The 15300-nt window shown below is 48.3% G+C and overlaps 1 protein-coding gene across 1 annotated transcript; it reads left to right on the top strand.

Annotated features, from left to right (window-relative positions):
* The first annotated feature begins 200 nt into the window (after positions 1 to 200).
* CNOT9 (CCR4-NOT transcription complex subunit 9) lies at positions 201 to 14345 on the top strand. Its single transcript, XM_067299201.1, has 8 exons — positions 201 to 369; positions 4563 to 4742; positions 5906 to 6021; positions 7324 to 7433; positions 8204 to 8313; positions 9266 to 9364; positions 11913 to 12004; positions 12677 to 14345. The coding sequence occupies exons 1-8, from the start codon at positions 346 to 348 to the stop codon at positions 12843 to 12845; spliced, it is 900 nt and encodes a 299-aa protein (XP_067155302.1). The 5' UTR covers positions 201 to 345; the 3' UTR covers positions 12846 to 14345.
* The last annotated feature ends 955 nt before the right edge of the window (positions 14346 to 15300 follow it).

Below are 15300 nucleotides of genomic sequence, written 5' to 3'. Positions count from 1 at the left end.
CGGCGGATGGCGGGAACCGGCCAGCAGCGCCAGACGCCGCGCGACGCACGCACGCACGTACGTCAGCGCGGCGGCGCCCTTCCCGGCGCGCCCCGCGCGCCCCGCGCCGCTCTCCCCGCGCCGCTCCGCCCCCTGCCGCCCGCATGCGCCCGGGGGGGCGGCTGCCCGCCCGCCCCCGCGCATGCGCGCGCCGCGCCCCTCCCCTCTGCCTGCCCCTGGCGCGCGGGCGGCGGCCGGGCGCGCGGCAGGGTGAGAGGTCAGGGGTCGGGGGGCAGCGGCGGCCCTGCCTCTATGGCGACGGCGGCCTCCTGAGCTGGGCCCGGCGGCGGCTCCTCCGCTCCCACCATGCACAGCCTGGCCACGGCCGCGGTGAGACCCGGCGGCGGGACCCGGCGGGGCGGGGCTGGGCGGGGGTGCGAGGGGGCCGCTTCCCCGCGGGCGAGGGCGGCGCCGAGGGAGCCCTTCCCGGCCCCCGCGGCTGCGTGCCGCTTGGCGGCTCGTTCCCGCGCCGGGAGGCCCGGGGCGCTTCCCCGCCGCGCGGCTGGGCCCGCGGCGGCGCGGCCGGGGGCCGGGGTTAAGGCCGGTGGGGTTCCCCCCCCTCCCCCCGCGTCTGGACGTGCTCTGCAGGCCCCGCCGCCGCCTCTGTCCGCCGGGGAGCTTTCTCCCTTCTGGCCTTTGCTGCAGAGGCCGAGATGAGAAAGTGAAAAGTCCCTCAGGGCAGCAGACGGAACGTGGGAGGAAAGACAGACCGCCTTTTCCTTCTCTGCTTCCCCAGGCGCCCTGCAGGGCAGTCTGGAGCTTGTGCTGTTCCCCTCCTCCCCCTCGGGAAGCTGCTGGGGTGAGGCGGGGTACCTGACGTTAAAGCTCTCAGCGGCGGAACCGTACCTTGACCCGGCTGGCAGGATGGTTTCACAAGTGGAAGTTGAGTTTGGGAGGCTGAACAATGTGGTTATTGTATCTTACATCCTATCTGAATGGCTTTCTGTTTTGTTTTTGTTTCTCTAAACGCACATTCATTGCATGTATGAGACTTCCCGGAGTTGATTGTCTGGTGTGTATAGTGTTTGGGGAGGTTTATTGCAAGACCAACAGTTAGAGCTCTTTTCAGATTCACTTATCATAAGGATCTGCTTGGATTAGAAAACAAACATGATTGAATAAAGTATTTATGAGCAGGAGTTGAGGGAACTTTTACGTCTTCCACTTTATTTAAGTACTCATGATTGTAAATTGGTTCTTGGAGTGCTGGCAAATACTTACAATTTAAAGTGACACTTTCTGGAGCCCAGAAGGGTATGCAAGTTCATCATGAACTCTCTTAATCAGCACTTGCATTTTTATAGTAATGTAATTCATATGTGCTTGTCAAAATCCATGAGGGATTGTTGCATTTCCCATTAATCCTCTATCTGTATTCTCGTCATCTCTCTATAAGAGGATTTTTTTAAAAGACAGTTTTGATAAAATAATCTGATTCAGGAATAGAAATCAAGTGTATTTGGGGGGTTGTTTGAATGTATCTTTAATTTATGTGTAATTCATGCAGCCTTATAGTTCTGTATTGAAACAATTCCTATCTCAGTCAATCAGTTAGTATGCAGTAGAGTAAATGTGATCTGGAGGGGCAGTCACCTCTGGAGAAGTGCTTGGGAAGTATGGTAAATAATGTTATGTCTTAGTAGGGCTGTGAGTTGGCTCAGGAATTCCTTTGGGCATAGTGAATGTTACCATGATAAAACTGTGGTAAGCCAGAGTACTGGTCTTTATATAGTGATGCTAGAGGCAGAGATAATACTTATGCCATCTTCAGGTCTAAAACCTAGCATGCTAGAGGGGAAAACTTGATAATAGACCAAAACAAATAAATGTAGCTTTAATTAGCAGCAAGGCAGTGAATGTCTGAGTCAAACTAGCTAATTCACTGCTATTTAAATAAAAAGTTCATTTTGGTATTTTGGGGTTGGTGATCTATCAAAATAGTTATAAAAGCATGTACATCCAATTAGTCAATGTTTTGCTTTCTCAATCAGTATTTTTACCAGCATGCCTAGCAGCAGCTGCTTAATTAGGAAAAGAAGCCAATTGCCTAATCTGAGTTTGTTATGTAATTGCTGGAGATGTAATCTGGCAGGGATGTTTGAGGTAACACCCTTTCTCATGAGGAAGTTGTTGCAAGATCTTTCATGAGGCAGAAGTGGCTAGTTCATGTTGTGTTGAGATATTGTTGGTAACTTTTGCTTTCCTTATGTGCAAAAGAAAGTCTACTTGGCAGGGTCCTACCTTTGAGCCTCTGGGGTTTTCCAGAGTTTTAGGCTGGGAGTGTGTGTGTGAAACAACAGCAAAGTAGGAAATTAGGAAAAAAATATATTTTTGGTTAAACTAATATGAGAGGAGCAACTGTAGGGCCTAGGGAAAGCAGTTGGTTCTTGTTAAGACAGGTATTGGACATCATAAACTTAATTGTGTGGAAAATCTACTTAGCGTTCTCTAGGGATCAGAGGCATATGATTGTGCTTTTAAAGGGTCGATGTATTTAAGCTTACAGGAACTGAAACTTCCACTGTGTCTAGAAAAATAGATGGGAGCTTTAGATAACACAGTTACAACAACGTTATTGCTACGCTGCTTGTTCCTCTGCCATTCCAAACAAAAACAAATGAGCTCTGTTCATTCTTCCTCTCTTTCTTAGCTCCAGTATAGGAGTTGCCATTGGAATTGCGCTTCAGCTCTTAAAACAAACCAAGTTTGTCAGTGTTACTATCTTCGTGTGAGATTTTGGGAAAAAAAAGACTTGAGGTGGCAAGAGGGAAAAAAGGGGGTCAGAGGAAAGATGAAGAGTTAAAAGCTATTTGAGCTCCACAGTGTAGGGATTGGTAACAGCACATCAGCTTATATGCAGACATTTAAGATAACTAAAGTGATGGAAGTGAATGGGAAATAGACAAATTACAGCTTCTGCTCAATATAAATCCCACAGCTGGGGAAGAATCTGTTAGGACATGACTTCAGGTATAATGCATGAATAAACAAAGGAGGGCTTGCAGAAATAGAGATGGAAAGCTCTGGAGGGGTCTCATCCTGGAAGGCTGCCTCTGACATAGAGTTTCAGTTTTGCTTCCAGTCACTTTCAATTCCTGAACTCATTTGTATTCTCTTCGATGACTCAGTGATGAGCTTCTTTGTAGTAGTGTTGCTGTCAGCGCACTGCACGCAGTTCTTACATATGTTGTGGTAAGCGCATGAAGAGTTTCAGTCTGTGTTTAAAAAAAAAAAGAGAGAGAGAGAGAGAAAGAAATGCGGTCAGTTCTCTGTTCCCAGCCACAATTGCTGAGTCTATGGGGATGCTGAGCTGGCTGCATGCAGGCTAGCTCAGGAGCAGCAGCATACTAATAGAGCTGTGCTCTATTTGAGCAGCAGACACTGTAGGAGAGTGTTTGAATAGGTTCAGAACTGACTTTTAGAAGTATGCAGACAGGAAGTTTTAATGTCTAAGTTTGTCTGCTGTGAAATTTTCGATCTGAATCACTGAACTGCCTCTTTAGGATGCCTGCTGAGCATTTGTTTGCACCCTGAGTGCTTGTTATGACAGCAGAGGCGTGAGACAAGCTTTCACTGAAAGACTTGCTCCTCTGCCTTTCCACAGAAACTATGCCGTGATTCCACAGTACCCATTTCTCTTCCTTTCCTTCCCAGGTCTCCCCTATTTTTTTTTGTTTGTTGTTTTTTTGGCCTTGATGTTATTCTTTGTCTGATGCTCCAAGAAAGGCAGAGGAGAAATTGTAATGCATTTCTCCTGAGTAGTAGTAAATGTGCCTTGACCATGAATGCAGATCTACCCTTCTCTGGGTTTATTTTGAACAGAAATTTTTGCACAAAATCAAACTCTTGAGAAATTCCCTTTTAGCTCCATGCCTGTAAACAAGATACATGGGATGAATTTGAAAGTCTAAAATGGGAGGTGTCACTGGCTGTGTTTTTGATCTTCCCCACAGTGTCACACTAATGTTGGAGTAATGAGTATTTTCTAGTATTTGTATGACTTTTTTTCTAAAAAAAATCACATTGGGCAAATCACATTGATGGGCCCCAGTGTCTTCAAACTTTTTAGAGAGAAAAAGGTAGCATCTGCAATTACTGATGTTGTTTCCTTGTTTGTCTTTGTGAAAACTTGTATTTGGAGCATTAAATGCAAGTGGAAGAGATGATAGCTGGCTAAAGTGTGTATGATCTCCCCAGGAGCTCTGCCGGCCCAGACAGGCAGTAGCATGGTTCCCTTATTGCTGAAGGAAGTTACTAGGTAATGTTTGACAAGAGGATTAAAAGAGACTGTGCCTAACAAGTCGGTCCAGAAAGTAAAACATTTGCATTTTAGATTAGTGAAATAATAACACTAACCTAGGAAAGTGATCCATATTCAGAGCATCTTAATGCATTTCTAATTCCTCTGGCCCCCAGTGAGGAGATTCTTGAGCCCTTTGTTGCTTCTCTGTCGGGTTGTGGGGAGGGTTTGGGTAAGATTTGGATAAAACAGCCAAGACTCAAGTTTTCCTGTCTCCTTCCAGCCTGTGCCAACAGCGCTGGCTCAGGTAGACCGCGAGAAGATCTACCAGTGGATCAATGAGCTGTCCAGCCCTGAGACGCGGGAGAATGCGCTGCTGGAGCTGAGCAAGAAGCGGGAGTCTGTGCCTGACCTTGCCCCAATGCTGTGGCACTCGTTTGGCACAATTGCAGCTCTCCTTCAGGTGGGTAGGATTGGCAGTATCTTTATTCCGTGGTGCAGCATCCTCACAATGCAGAGCTTGTATCCATGGGACATATCTGGGGAAACCCTAATGAAGTCCCTTGTTGTCGTTGCTGGGTATATGCTGTATGCTGGGGCATGTCAGGAGTGGATGTGGGAAACCCATCTCTAGTGTTTGCCATTAGTTATCACTAGTGAGGCCATATTTGTAGGCACTATAAGATTTCTCATTAGAAATATGCATAGTTGGGAGGGGAATGGGTGAGCTGTGGGTGTATGTGCTGCCTGGTGGTACTGCTCCCTGTAGATCACATTCCGTTTATTTTCCTATGGTGTCATAGCAGCACCGCAGCAGTCTTACTCCTGAGATCTCTTTTGATTTTTTTGCATGAGCCTGAGCTTGGTCAGAAGGCTGCCCATATAGTCAGTCAGCAGGAAGGGTAGTATGGGAACGCTGCTCACTACTCCAGAGATCTCTTGTCAAACTCAGCTGTGCAGCTCTTTGCTGGGCCAACATACTCTATAGCTCTAATCTGTTAACCGGACATCTCTCAGTGCAGAATATGGTTGAAACAATAGCAAATAATGCAAATGATGGCAAAAAATGATGCAAAATGTTGCAGAATCTAGTCAATTTTGAGGAATGATGGAAAAGCAGGCAGAATGGGCATTGTCAAACTGCTTTCAGAGTGGCCCGGAAACAAGTGGAGAAAATTAGAAGAGAGTTATGGTGGGAAGTAGGCAGATTTCTGAATTGGATTTCTCACTCTCAGCTGCTTCCCCTACATTGAGGGAGAAGAGTGCCAGCAGTATGAATAGAGTGGGTGTGCTCTGCCTCTAGGCGCAGGAACAACACTCCTCTTCACTCTGGAAGTTCAAAACAAAACAGTCCCCCACTAGCAAAGAGGCAGGAAATCAAATGAACTGTTCTCTTCTGAAATTAAGATTTGTCTGCATCCCTGTGACTCCTTGTCAAATTGACTCTGGCCCAGCTCTGCCCTTTCTTGGGCAGCATGGTGGCTGCTGTGTAACCTCTCTTCAAGTGATGCTTGGTGAAAGGGGACTGTCATCTCTTAACAGCGTTGTTCCTTGTTGGGCAAGTGCTTTTGTGCAGCTTGCTGATGGCTTTTCTCCCTTAAGTTTTCTTCATCTGTTAATTTTTAGGAAATTGTAAATATTTATCCATCAATCAACCCTCCGACTCTGACAGCCCATCAGTCCAACAGAGTCTGCAATGCTTTAGCTCTGCTACAGTGTGTTGCATCGCATCCCGAAACAAGGTAAGTGTTTCCACATGCATAAGCTTTCTGAGAAGTTGGTGTTGACAGCTCAGTCAATCTGTCTCCCAAAGCACGTAAGCTCCTTTGCGCGCTCTTACCAAACGAAGCGGAACAGTGCACAGAGCTGGAGGATAGGCAGCTGCCTGCTCCTTTCACTTGTTTGCGCAGATTACTAGGTTGACAGCTTTATGGTGGTCCTAAATACATTGCATTCCCTGAACCATTCTGAGAACCTACAAATTCCCAAAACATTGGATCGTGGCAGTCCCTGGGCGCTCAGCCAGAGACAAGGGTGCCTTTGTGCTCAGCGTTGCGCACAGGATTCTTGTTTGAATGAGCTTACAGTTATTTAGACCAGCTGTCCAAAGGGTGGGATGGGCAAGACTGCCCTTTCCAGAGCGCGTGTGTGACAGGGAAGCAATAGCAGAGTCATGTCTGGAGGTCTCAGCCAGTGCCTGACTTCCTCAAGTTTTTTCAGCCTGTGTCCAGTATTCATCAGCAAGGAAAATGGTGGTGTTGGCTAAGCCAAAATAAGTAGCCAAAACCCAGAAGACAGCTACCCAGAGAGCCATGATCTCATATTTCTATTCCTGCTGAGAGGAAGGGACAGAGTAGCTGAAGCTATTTTTCAGCTGCTGCAAGTTAGTGTTGAACAACAACCCTCTATGAGACAATGTCCAAGGAAACAGGCTAGTTTTACACCAGATGCCTTTACAATTAAAGTTTGAAAACTCAAGGTAGATAGAAGAATGTTGGATGGTTATGCAAGAGAGTTTCCTCCCGTTAGCATGACAATTTCCAGGTTTCTCCCTGCAGTCTCTATTTTTCACTATTGTCAGAGGGCAGCATGAGGGCACTTGGGGAAAGGTGACTGTGCATGTTTATGCAGTGATAGTGCCTAGAGACCAGCCAGTCTGGATTCCTGTTGCTCTGAGGCTGTGCACAGGCATCATGGCTAACTGCCCCTGCGAGCCTGTGATCTGCATGGTGATACGTAACAGTGAATGGACCAAGCCATGGCTCTGGGTGGCAGGAGGAAGTAATTAAAATAATAGGACATGCTCCATACCTGGTCAGCTGGAAGCAGCTATGCAAGTGACTGACAGTTCAGGTTTTGTGCTGTGCTCAGTGCAGAAGTTACTTCACACCTTTCCATTGGAGAACAGACTGTTACCCTCTTTTGAGGAGCATCAGCAACGGTGTCTGTCCAGGAATAGGTTCAGGCTGTGTGTGGTAATACTGGATTGTGTGCTCACTTAACTTTCCTTGTCTCTCTCACTGGATATTCTCCCTTTCATACAGGTCAGCTTTTCTGGCAGCTCACATCCCTCTCTTCCTGTACCCCTTCTTGCACACAGTTAGCAAGACACGGCCATTTGAGTACCTGCGGCTCACGAGTCTGGGAGTGATTGGTAAGCAGCCAGGATAACGCTGGAGCACTTGTTTCCTACCGAGTTGGATACAATTCATGCTGTGTGTGTAGACAGCAACGTGACCAAAGTCGCAGGTCTGTTTTTACCAGGATCTTCTGAGTCCTGTAGTATTAACAGGAGCGGCTCTTTTTCAACCAGTCATACTGGCAAGTTCCTATTACTGTGTAGGAACTGGATTTTTCAGCAATAAGGATCCCTAGAGTCCAGGTGCCTCGTTGCATTGCCAGAAATATCTATCTGCCATGAATGGAAGCACCTGTAGTCTGTTGTGCCTTCACCCTCAGCACAGACACCTAGATGCTGGGATGGCTGGGTGCAGATGGGGGTTTCTTTGCCTTTTTACCATTAAGTGACTTGAGTATATTTTCTGTCTTCCCCTTACCCCATTTTTTTTCTGCCCTAAACATTCCTGCCTTGATGCATAAAGCAAGAGGGTCCTGAAATGGATTTCTTCTTGCCAGAGGTTGCTGCTGAGCATGATCCTGTTGTGTTTGTGTTACTGCCAGGGGAGGGCCAAGAATGTGTCCCCTTTCTGAAAAACAAACAAAAAAGCCCCAAATTCAGCATGGTTACTTTTATGCTGCCAAAATGATCTCTTCTCCACCTGTGTGCTCCAACATATTCTGAATGATAGTTGCTCTGCCTACCATCCAGATCTAACAGTCTCTGGGAAGGGCACAGCACAGGTTGTCTTTGAATGGTGAGACTGAAAAAATTTATCATGTTTTGATTTTTCTTTTTCCTTCAAGGGGCATTGGTGAAAACTGATGAGCAAGAAGTGATAAATTTCTTATTGACAACAGAAATTATCCCTCTGTGCTTACGTATCATGGAGTCTGGCAGCGAACTCTCCAAAACGGTATCTGCTGTTTGTCTTAGTTAAGACTTCTTGTTGTTAGTCTCCAACTGGCCAGGCAGTCAGTGACCCGCAGGGTTGACTTGTGACCTGTTGCAGTTGCTGGGGCAATTCTGGGTGGTGTTCTACGTCCTCAAAAAAACATCACTAAACTCTGGGCTGGGGGTTCCTTAGCTTGGTAGCTTTGTGGGGCAAGATCTTGCTGCTCTTAACAGCCATTCCTTCCCCTGTAGCCCTGCAGAGTAACTTTCAGGGCTGAGCTGGACCAACTTTCCTTGGCCCAAGAGAGCAAATGCAGTAAATATGCAGTGCAGAGGCTAGACAGCAGCTGTTAGTGGTGGCAGTTAGAGGAGGTTCACCATGCTGGACCAGCCCATTGTACCCCCTGATCAGCGGCCCCTCTCCAGCATGAGCTCAGATCTGTGGTCAGTCCAGTCTGATGACCCAGGTAGTACCGGCTGCAAATTTTAGTCTGGGTGCTTCTCTGTGGTGAAGCATGCTGACACATTTGAGTGAAATTCTTCCAGAAAGTCACTTGTCTTGTGACCAAGCACTAATGCTCAAGATGAAAACTAAAATCAACTTGTGCTATAGATGGCAGGGCCAAGGAATAGATACTTCTGGTTCTTTCTCTGTGACCAGAATAGTATGGCTGTAACTCTGAGGCTGTCCTGAGAAGCCCGGCAATAGTTGCTATCTAATGCAGCCTGCATCCAGTCTGAGCGTACACCTTGCTTTGTATCTGTCTCTTTCCTTTAGTCAGAGATGCCAAGCGTTGTGTAGTGTCCTGCATTTCCTTTTGGCTTTAAACTTTCATAAAGTACAGCATTAGCTGCCTGCTGAAAGACCTTTTAGCTCTGGGACTGCCGTGAAAAGAACACAGAACAAAGACTGTTCCTTTTCAGGACAGATAAGTTGTTTATAAACTCTCTTTTCTGCTTTCTCCCTGTTCTAGGTTGCTACATTTATTCTTCAGAAAATCCTCCTGGATGACACGGGGCTGGCTTATATCTGTCAGACTTATGAGCGGTTTTCCCATGTTGCCATGATACTGGTAGGATTTTTTTTTTTCTTACAGAGAAAAAAGCCCTAATAGCCAGCTTCTTCAGCAGCTATTTTACTGCTTTCTGCCTAGAGCAAAGGCAAAGTTCTTTCCTTTTGGATGATATCAGAGCAGATTCATTTCTTGCATGCTTCATATGACATTTTGATTTCTGCTATGTGTTGTAAAACACTAGTTCTCCCTGGTTGTAGCCCCAAAAAGAGGCACATTGTAGTGAGGAAACACAAAAATAAAGTCCAAAAGCTGCCTTTACTCCTGAAATGCCTTTGAAATTTCAGGGGGAACAGAAGGGTTTTCAGGACTGGATATGAATTATTCCCTTTTCATGTAAGAATGGCCACACTGCTTCAGACCACGAATCCATTTCCTCAGTCTGTTTCCCACAACAGGTGGAATAAGATGTCAAGGCATGAGTAAGAACAGGGCAAGTATATATGATACTTCCCCTTGTAACATTCTCCCAGCTGCCAACTATTTTAAGCTTGGATTTTTCTGGAGCCAGTTGTGAGGTTTTTTGTATAGTAACCTCCAGTGGGCTTTTCTTCCAAGTGTTTGTCCTCCCCTTGAAACCGTGGAAACTTTTTGCATCCATGGTGCCCTTTACTGAGGAGTTTCACAGGTTTCCTGTTTGCTGCTTGGAAGGTCCATCTCCTCTTGTTTGTTTTTGAACCTGGTTCCTGCTAGCTTATTTTAATGACCCTAGTTCTTGTGTTGGAAGACACAGAGCAGACAATTTCTGTCCATTCCCTGTCCCCTAAGAAGGAGAAGTTTTAGTACCCATATTTTGTTCATTCCAAGAGTAATAGCCCTGGCTTGAGCATTACCTCTGAGCTTGCCAAGGTGAATGTAGGTTTGCCCAGGAACAGCAGTTGTTCTGCTTTTGTCCTTTTTAAGAGCAGTCTCAGGAGAAGAAAATGCAGTATTAATTTCTATGCTTCCCACTCCTGATTCTGTGACTAAATCTTGATGCTTTCATGGGAATATTTATTTGTATGTCTGTATTCCCAAATCTGAAGAAAACTTAGCTTTTTCCTTCTGATCAGTTTTACCCATGAACAGCAAAATAGGAATCCTTCAGAACTGATGTCTAAAATGTCCGATGTGATATGATTTTGCAGTTGAAAATGGGATCAGCTTTGGATGAAAATACATCTGGCTCAGGGGCAAACTGAAAAAAGCAATTAGAAACAGAAACCTTGGGGTAGGGAGGGAAGGAAACCGAGAAAGAATCTGTGGCTGGGAAGGGCATGAATATGGAGGGGTGTGGGCATGTCATGCTATGTTAGCATGGACGAATCCTAGCTGTGGTATGCTTCCACCACTGGATGAAGCGCTGACATGATTAATATTCCATAACGCTTTGGAGAAAGCTGGAAATGTTCCATAAACATTTCTGTTCTGTATTTTGGAAGAGTCAGCATAATGTATTTCTGGTTTATGAGGATGATGCTCTACTTCCTAGTCCACTAGTACGTGAGTAAGATGTTAAGCAAGTATTAGAGGCTTTTAAAACAGTAGATTGGTAATTCCTCTCCAGGAGCTGTCTAAGGGGCTCTTTGGCCTATTGTTCATTATTTTGAAGAAATCCTGGTATTTTGGAGAATTTCTCAGGACTAAAAGCTTGCAAGAGAGTAGGTGAGATGGCCCCACTAATAGGTATCTGAACTGACTAAATATCTGAAATCAGGTGAATTTGGCTAATGGGAAATGGTTAGTGCTAGCCAATGTAGTTTTATGGGAAAAAGAACTTGCCAGGCAGAGCTAATTCAGCTCCTAAACACAAGCAGTCAAGGTAGGCATGTGAACGAATCTGCACCGTTCACTAGGCTGGGTGCATTCAAGGATGATAGGTTTTCATGCAACCATGTGCATAGTCCTGTATCATGTGAGAAACGGAGGCCAGGATGGGGAGATCTGCTCTGATCTTGCTTCCCAGGATCAGTAAACAGCTTAATGTGAGTGATGGAGCAGAAAGAGAAAATACAACTCTTGGGTGCATGATAAGACCAGAACGTGGATCTTGCTATACACAGAGTGGGTGAGCCCTATTCTTCAGAATGGTTTTCCAGGCTATTGTCAGAGTTTTAAAGGGTGTTGAAGGCAGGGCGGGCGGATGAGAACGTGGATTATTGCAGAGGGTAGGAACATGCCTCATGTGCTGACTGAGCCTGAGCTTATCGAAGTGTTTGAGATATGCTTGCATTCCTCCGTGAGAGCAAGAATCCAGATTCTCTTTAATCTAGCAGAAAGTTGGACCAGGAAGCAGTTGCAAGGAGAGAAAACCAAATAGATGTGATCTTTCCCCCAAACTGCTGAGAGAATCCTTCTTCTCCAAGCCATGGCCAGCTGCTCTTCTCAAAGGTGTCTTGGCAACCAAGGTTCTGGGCTCCATGCAGGGGTATCCAGATGAAATATAGCGGGCTGTGATGAGTAGGAAGCCAGAGCGAGTGGTTTAATGGTCTTTCCCAGTCTTTGCTGATTGTGAAGCTGTTTTTATAAAGACTTTTTCTAACTGCTGGCACTGGCCTCTTTCAAACAGGGTAAAATGGTCCTGCAGCTTTCCAAGGAGCCTTCGGCACGGCTGCTGAAACACGTTGTCCGCTGTTACCTTCGCCTTTCCGATAACCCCAGGTAAACATCTTAGGAGTTTGAGCAGGGGCTTCTTCCATCTCCCTTGCAAGTGCAGTTCTCTCCATAATGCCCACTCAGAGAGGGTCAAAATTCCTGTCTAGCCTTACATCAGCCTTAGCTTAGTGTAGAAAATGCTTTTTCTGTCACTGGCCCCAGGAGTTCTTATGGTACATGGGAGAAATAGTGATGCTTTGGAGCTTTTGCAGGTTCGAGCTGTGCAGATTATGACTCCCTTAGCACAACTGTAGCTTGGACTAGGTACAAGGGAGGCACTGAGACGGAAGGTAGGCCATGCTCTCCCTCTTCTGTGTGGTGTGGGCTGTTAGCAATAGAAGCCAGTAGATGAAATTCTGGCCCAAAATCAATTTATTTCCTTGGCTGACCAGCAGCCAAGTATGTATTCATGTCTCTGCCTCCTCTGGAATCACGCTGCTCTTGACTGACAGGTGTCAGGGCATGGGGGTTTGCTTGGTGGGCTCTAGCATAAGGGATGGGAGCTGTGCTGGTTGGCCATGCTGTGTTGGGGTGCTGCTGCTCAGTGGTTACCTTGGCTCATCCTGCCAGGGAGAGAGACCCCCAGGCAAATGAGTGTTATGTTCCCAGTGGGGTTTGCTCCCCTCTTGCCCCTGTGAGTTTATTTGTTGGGCCCCTGTTTCTTGTCTCTTGATGTAGGGCACGTGAAGCTCTCAGGCAGTGCCTTCCTGACCAACTGAAGGACACCACCTTTGCCCAGGTCCTGAAGGATGATACCACCACAAAGCGCTGGCTGGCTCAGCTCGTCAAGAACCTGCAGGAGGGTCAGGTCACTGACCCACGGGGCATCCCTCTTCCTCCGCAGTGACTGCTGGGGGAGGTGGGGGATCAGGGAAGAAACAGCTCAGGTTTACAGAGAACCAGGAACAGATGACCTCTTCCACAACAAACTGGGCATGCCAGCTGGCTTTTAGCCTGCCAGCTCGTAGGACCATTCCACCCAGGCAAAGGGCTGCTCTGTAGCAATGCAGCATGCCTCTGGGGATCGCAACACCAGCAAATACTGATACTGCAGCTTAAGAAATCAATAAAAACAATCTATAGAGATCCCCATCTCTCCAGAAGGCTTGGCTGGCATCTGTCCCTCCATTGCCAGGCAGGGGATAGTGCCGAGGTCTACTCTTCCAGCTAGCTCAGTCTCTGCGCAAGTGGTGTGTGACACAGGGTGCGTGGTGTGTCACTCCAGTTCCTTGTCACTCCATGTTTACAAGTCTGTTGAGATGAGCAAGCTCAATAAAAGCTGGTCCAGTTGTTTTAACTGCTCTTCAGACTGCTACTCAGCTGCAGGTAGCCTGAGGACAGCTTTCTTCCCTGCAAGCACATCCTTGCTCCTGGCTGTGCATCCGGCTGGCACAGCAAGCTTCTCTCTTCCTTTTCTTTGGCCCAAGGGCAGTGGCTGGAGCTGGGCCCACTGCAGTTTTGGCCCCAAGAGGAGGGTAGATTACTTGTGATGAATCCATGCGTCATAAGCTTGGTTCTCAGTGCCCTGGGGGAGGAAAAGACAGCAGGACTGTGGTTCTCGTGCTGTAAATAGTGCATTTCCTCAGCTCCTGCAGCTATAGACTTGTGTTAACCAGGGGTCTAGCACAGCTATTGCCCAGCAGGGTTGCTGAGTGGCTTGTCAAATGCTGCTCAGTGTTAGGGAACCTGCCTGGTGGGGGTCAGCAATCCACTCACTGATGATCCCCTGCCGCAGGACAGCCAGGAGCTACATCCTGCAGGCTCCAGGTATGCCAGCTTCTGCCTTTGCTGCTGCCTGAGAGGCATCTCAGTCCTGACCCTTTCCCCTTCCTCCCCAGCTCTTCTCTGCCAGCCAAGTGCATCCATTTCAGCCTTCAAACCTGCCTTGGCGTCTCCCTCAGCCCCACTGCAATTAAACCGTCTGGACGAGGAGCCACTTACCTGCCTTCTCTGCACTGAGGGGTTAGCACGGGCGCAGAAGGGGTGAAGCAGCTGAGGAGCTCCAGGCACTGTTGCAGCACAGCCTGTTCTGCTTGCAGTTGGCTGCAGACAAGCCTGGGCAGCCACTTGTCCCCCCCTCTTTTGGGTAGCACCTCTCCCCACCCCCAGCCCGGCAGTGTTGTGCCAACAGTGTCTTAAATCCCATCTGGTTTCCCCTCCCTCCTCTCATCGGAGCCTTGCGTAACAAGGGCAGAGCACAGCCTTTCTCCTTTGCCCCCGGGTCCCCTTTTATAACCATTGCTTTTCTTTTTCCTCCTCTCCATCCTGACTGTGACAGGGTAGAGTGTGAAAATGCTTCTGTTTTTGTAAATTCAGATTAATAAAAAATAAAACCCCAGCCAGCACAGATTGCTTCCTGTCTGGTCTCTTGAGGAGGGGAGCGGTCAGCGAGGGGGAATTGTTGCAGATGGGATGAAGGGGGTTGTGCCAGCTCCTCTGTGCCCATCTGCTGGCGCCCACGGACACAGGGCCTGCTCCCACGCAGACCTTCACGCGCGGGGCTGGGGAGAGCCTGCGGCCGGCGGCAGGAGCCGGCTGAATCACTGCGCCGGTCAGAGGAGCAGGGCTCGGCAGCACCATCCCCATCGCTCCTTGGGCTGGCGGCGCGGGTAAGGTAACGCGGAGGGGCTAGGGAGAGTAGGTGCCTGCCCTGCACCGGGCGCTGGGACTTTGGCACAGGCGCTGCTGCTCTGTCCCACTTTCAGGCTGTCAGCCCTAGGGGAGGGACTGATCTCTCGCCCCAGTAGGATCTCCAGCCAGGTGTGTTTAAAAGCTCTCCCTGGCATGCGCTGCCACCCTTCCCCAGGGCATATTCCTGTTAGAGCATCTGCCATGGTTTTTGGCTGCAAAGCTCTGGCAGGGAAGATGCATGGAGCCACCTGGGGGGGAGGGTTGGCCCAGGACAGGGAGAGAGTGGGCAGCGCCAGGGCTCTGTGTCTGCTCCAGGCTGGCACCCTTGGTGTGGCAGGTCAGGCCTGTGTTTTAGGGCTGTTGTGGCCTTGGTGCATGAATGAGCAGCAGTTTGGGGCTGTGTTATCACCCCAATCCCTTCTCCCTGTGCAGCTGGGCATCACCTGCAAATTTGGTTGCTGCCCTGCAGCCAGCTCGGACTCGCTGAGGGTGCTGGTGGCCTGGATCCAGGCAGAGGAAGGGGCCCCAGGCACGTGGGGTGCTTTGGGCTCATCTTTGCTGCCCCATCAGGGGCCGATCCAGCTGGGTGCTCCCTGGCTGGAGAGGGGTCTCTGCAGCTCTGGGGCTGCCGTGGGGGTGTCTGTCCTGCCCCCCACTTACACCCTGCCCTC

Source organism: Apteryx mantelli, chromosome 6 (genome assembly GCF_036417845.1).
Source record: "Apteryx mantelli isolate bAptMan1 chromosome 6, bAptMan1.hap1, whole genome shotgun sequence".
Lineage (NCBI taxonomy): Eukaryota > Metazoa > Chordata > Aves > Apterygiformes > Apterygidae > Apteryx > Apteryx mantelli.
Note: the sequence above shows the minus strand (reverse complement) of the source record. Positions and strands in the feature narration are given on the sequence as shown.

Excerpts from the sequence above, each read along its gene's own strand:
- CNOT9 (XM_067299201.1), top strand. The coding sequence starts at position 346 with ATGCACAGCCTGGCCACGGCCGCG. Across the intron at positions 4,743-5,905 it reads CAATTGCAGCTCTCCTTCAG|GAAATTGTAAATATTTATCC; the intron begins GTGGGTAGGATT and ends GTTAATTTTTAG. Across the intron at positions 7,434-8,203 it reads CACGAGTCTGGGAGTGATTG|GGGCATTGGTGAAAACTGAT; the intron begins GTAAGCAGCCAG and ends TTTTCCTTCAAG.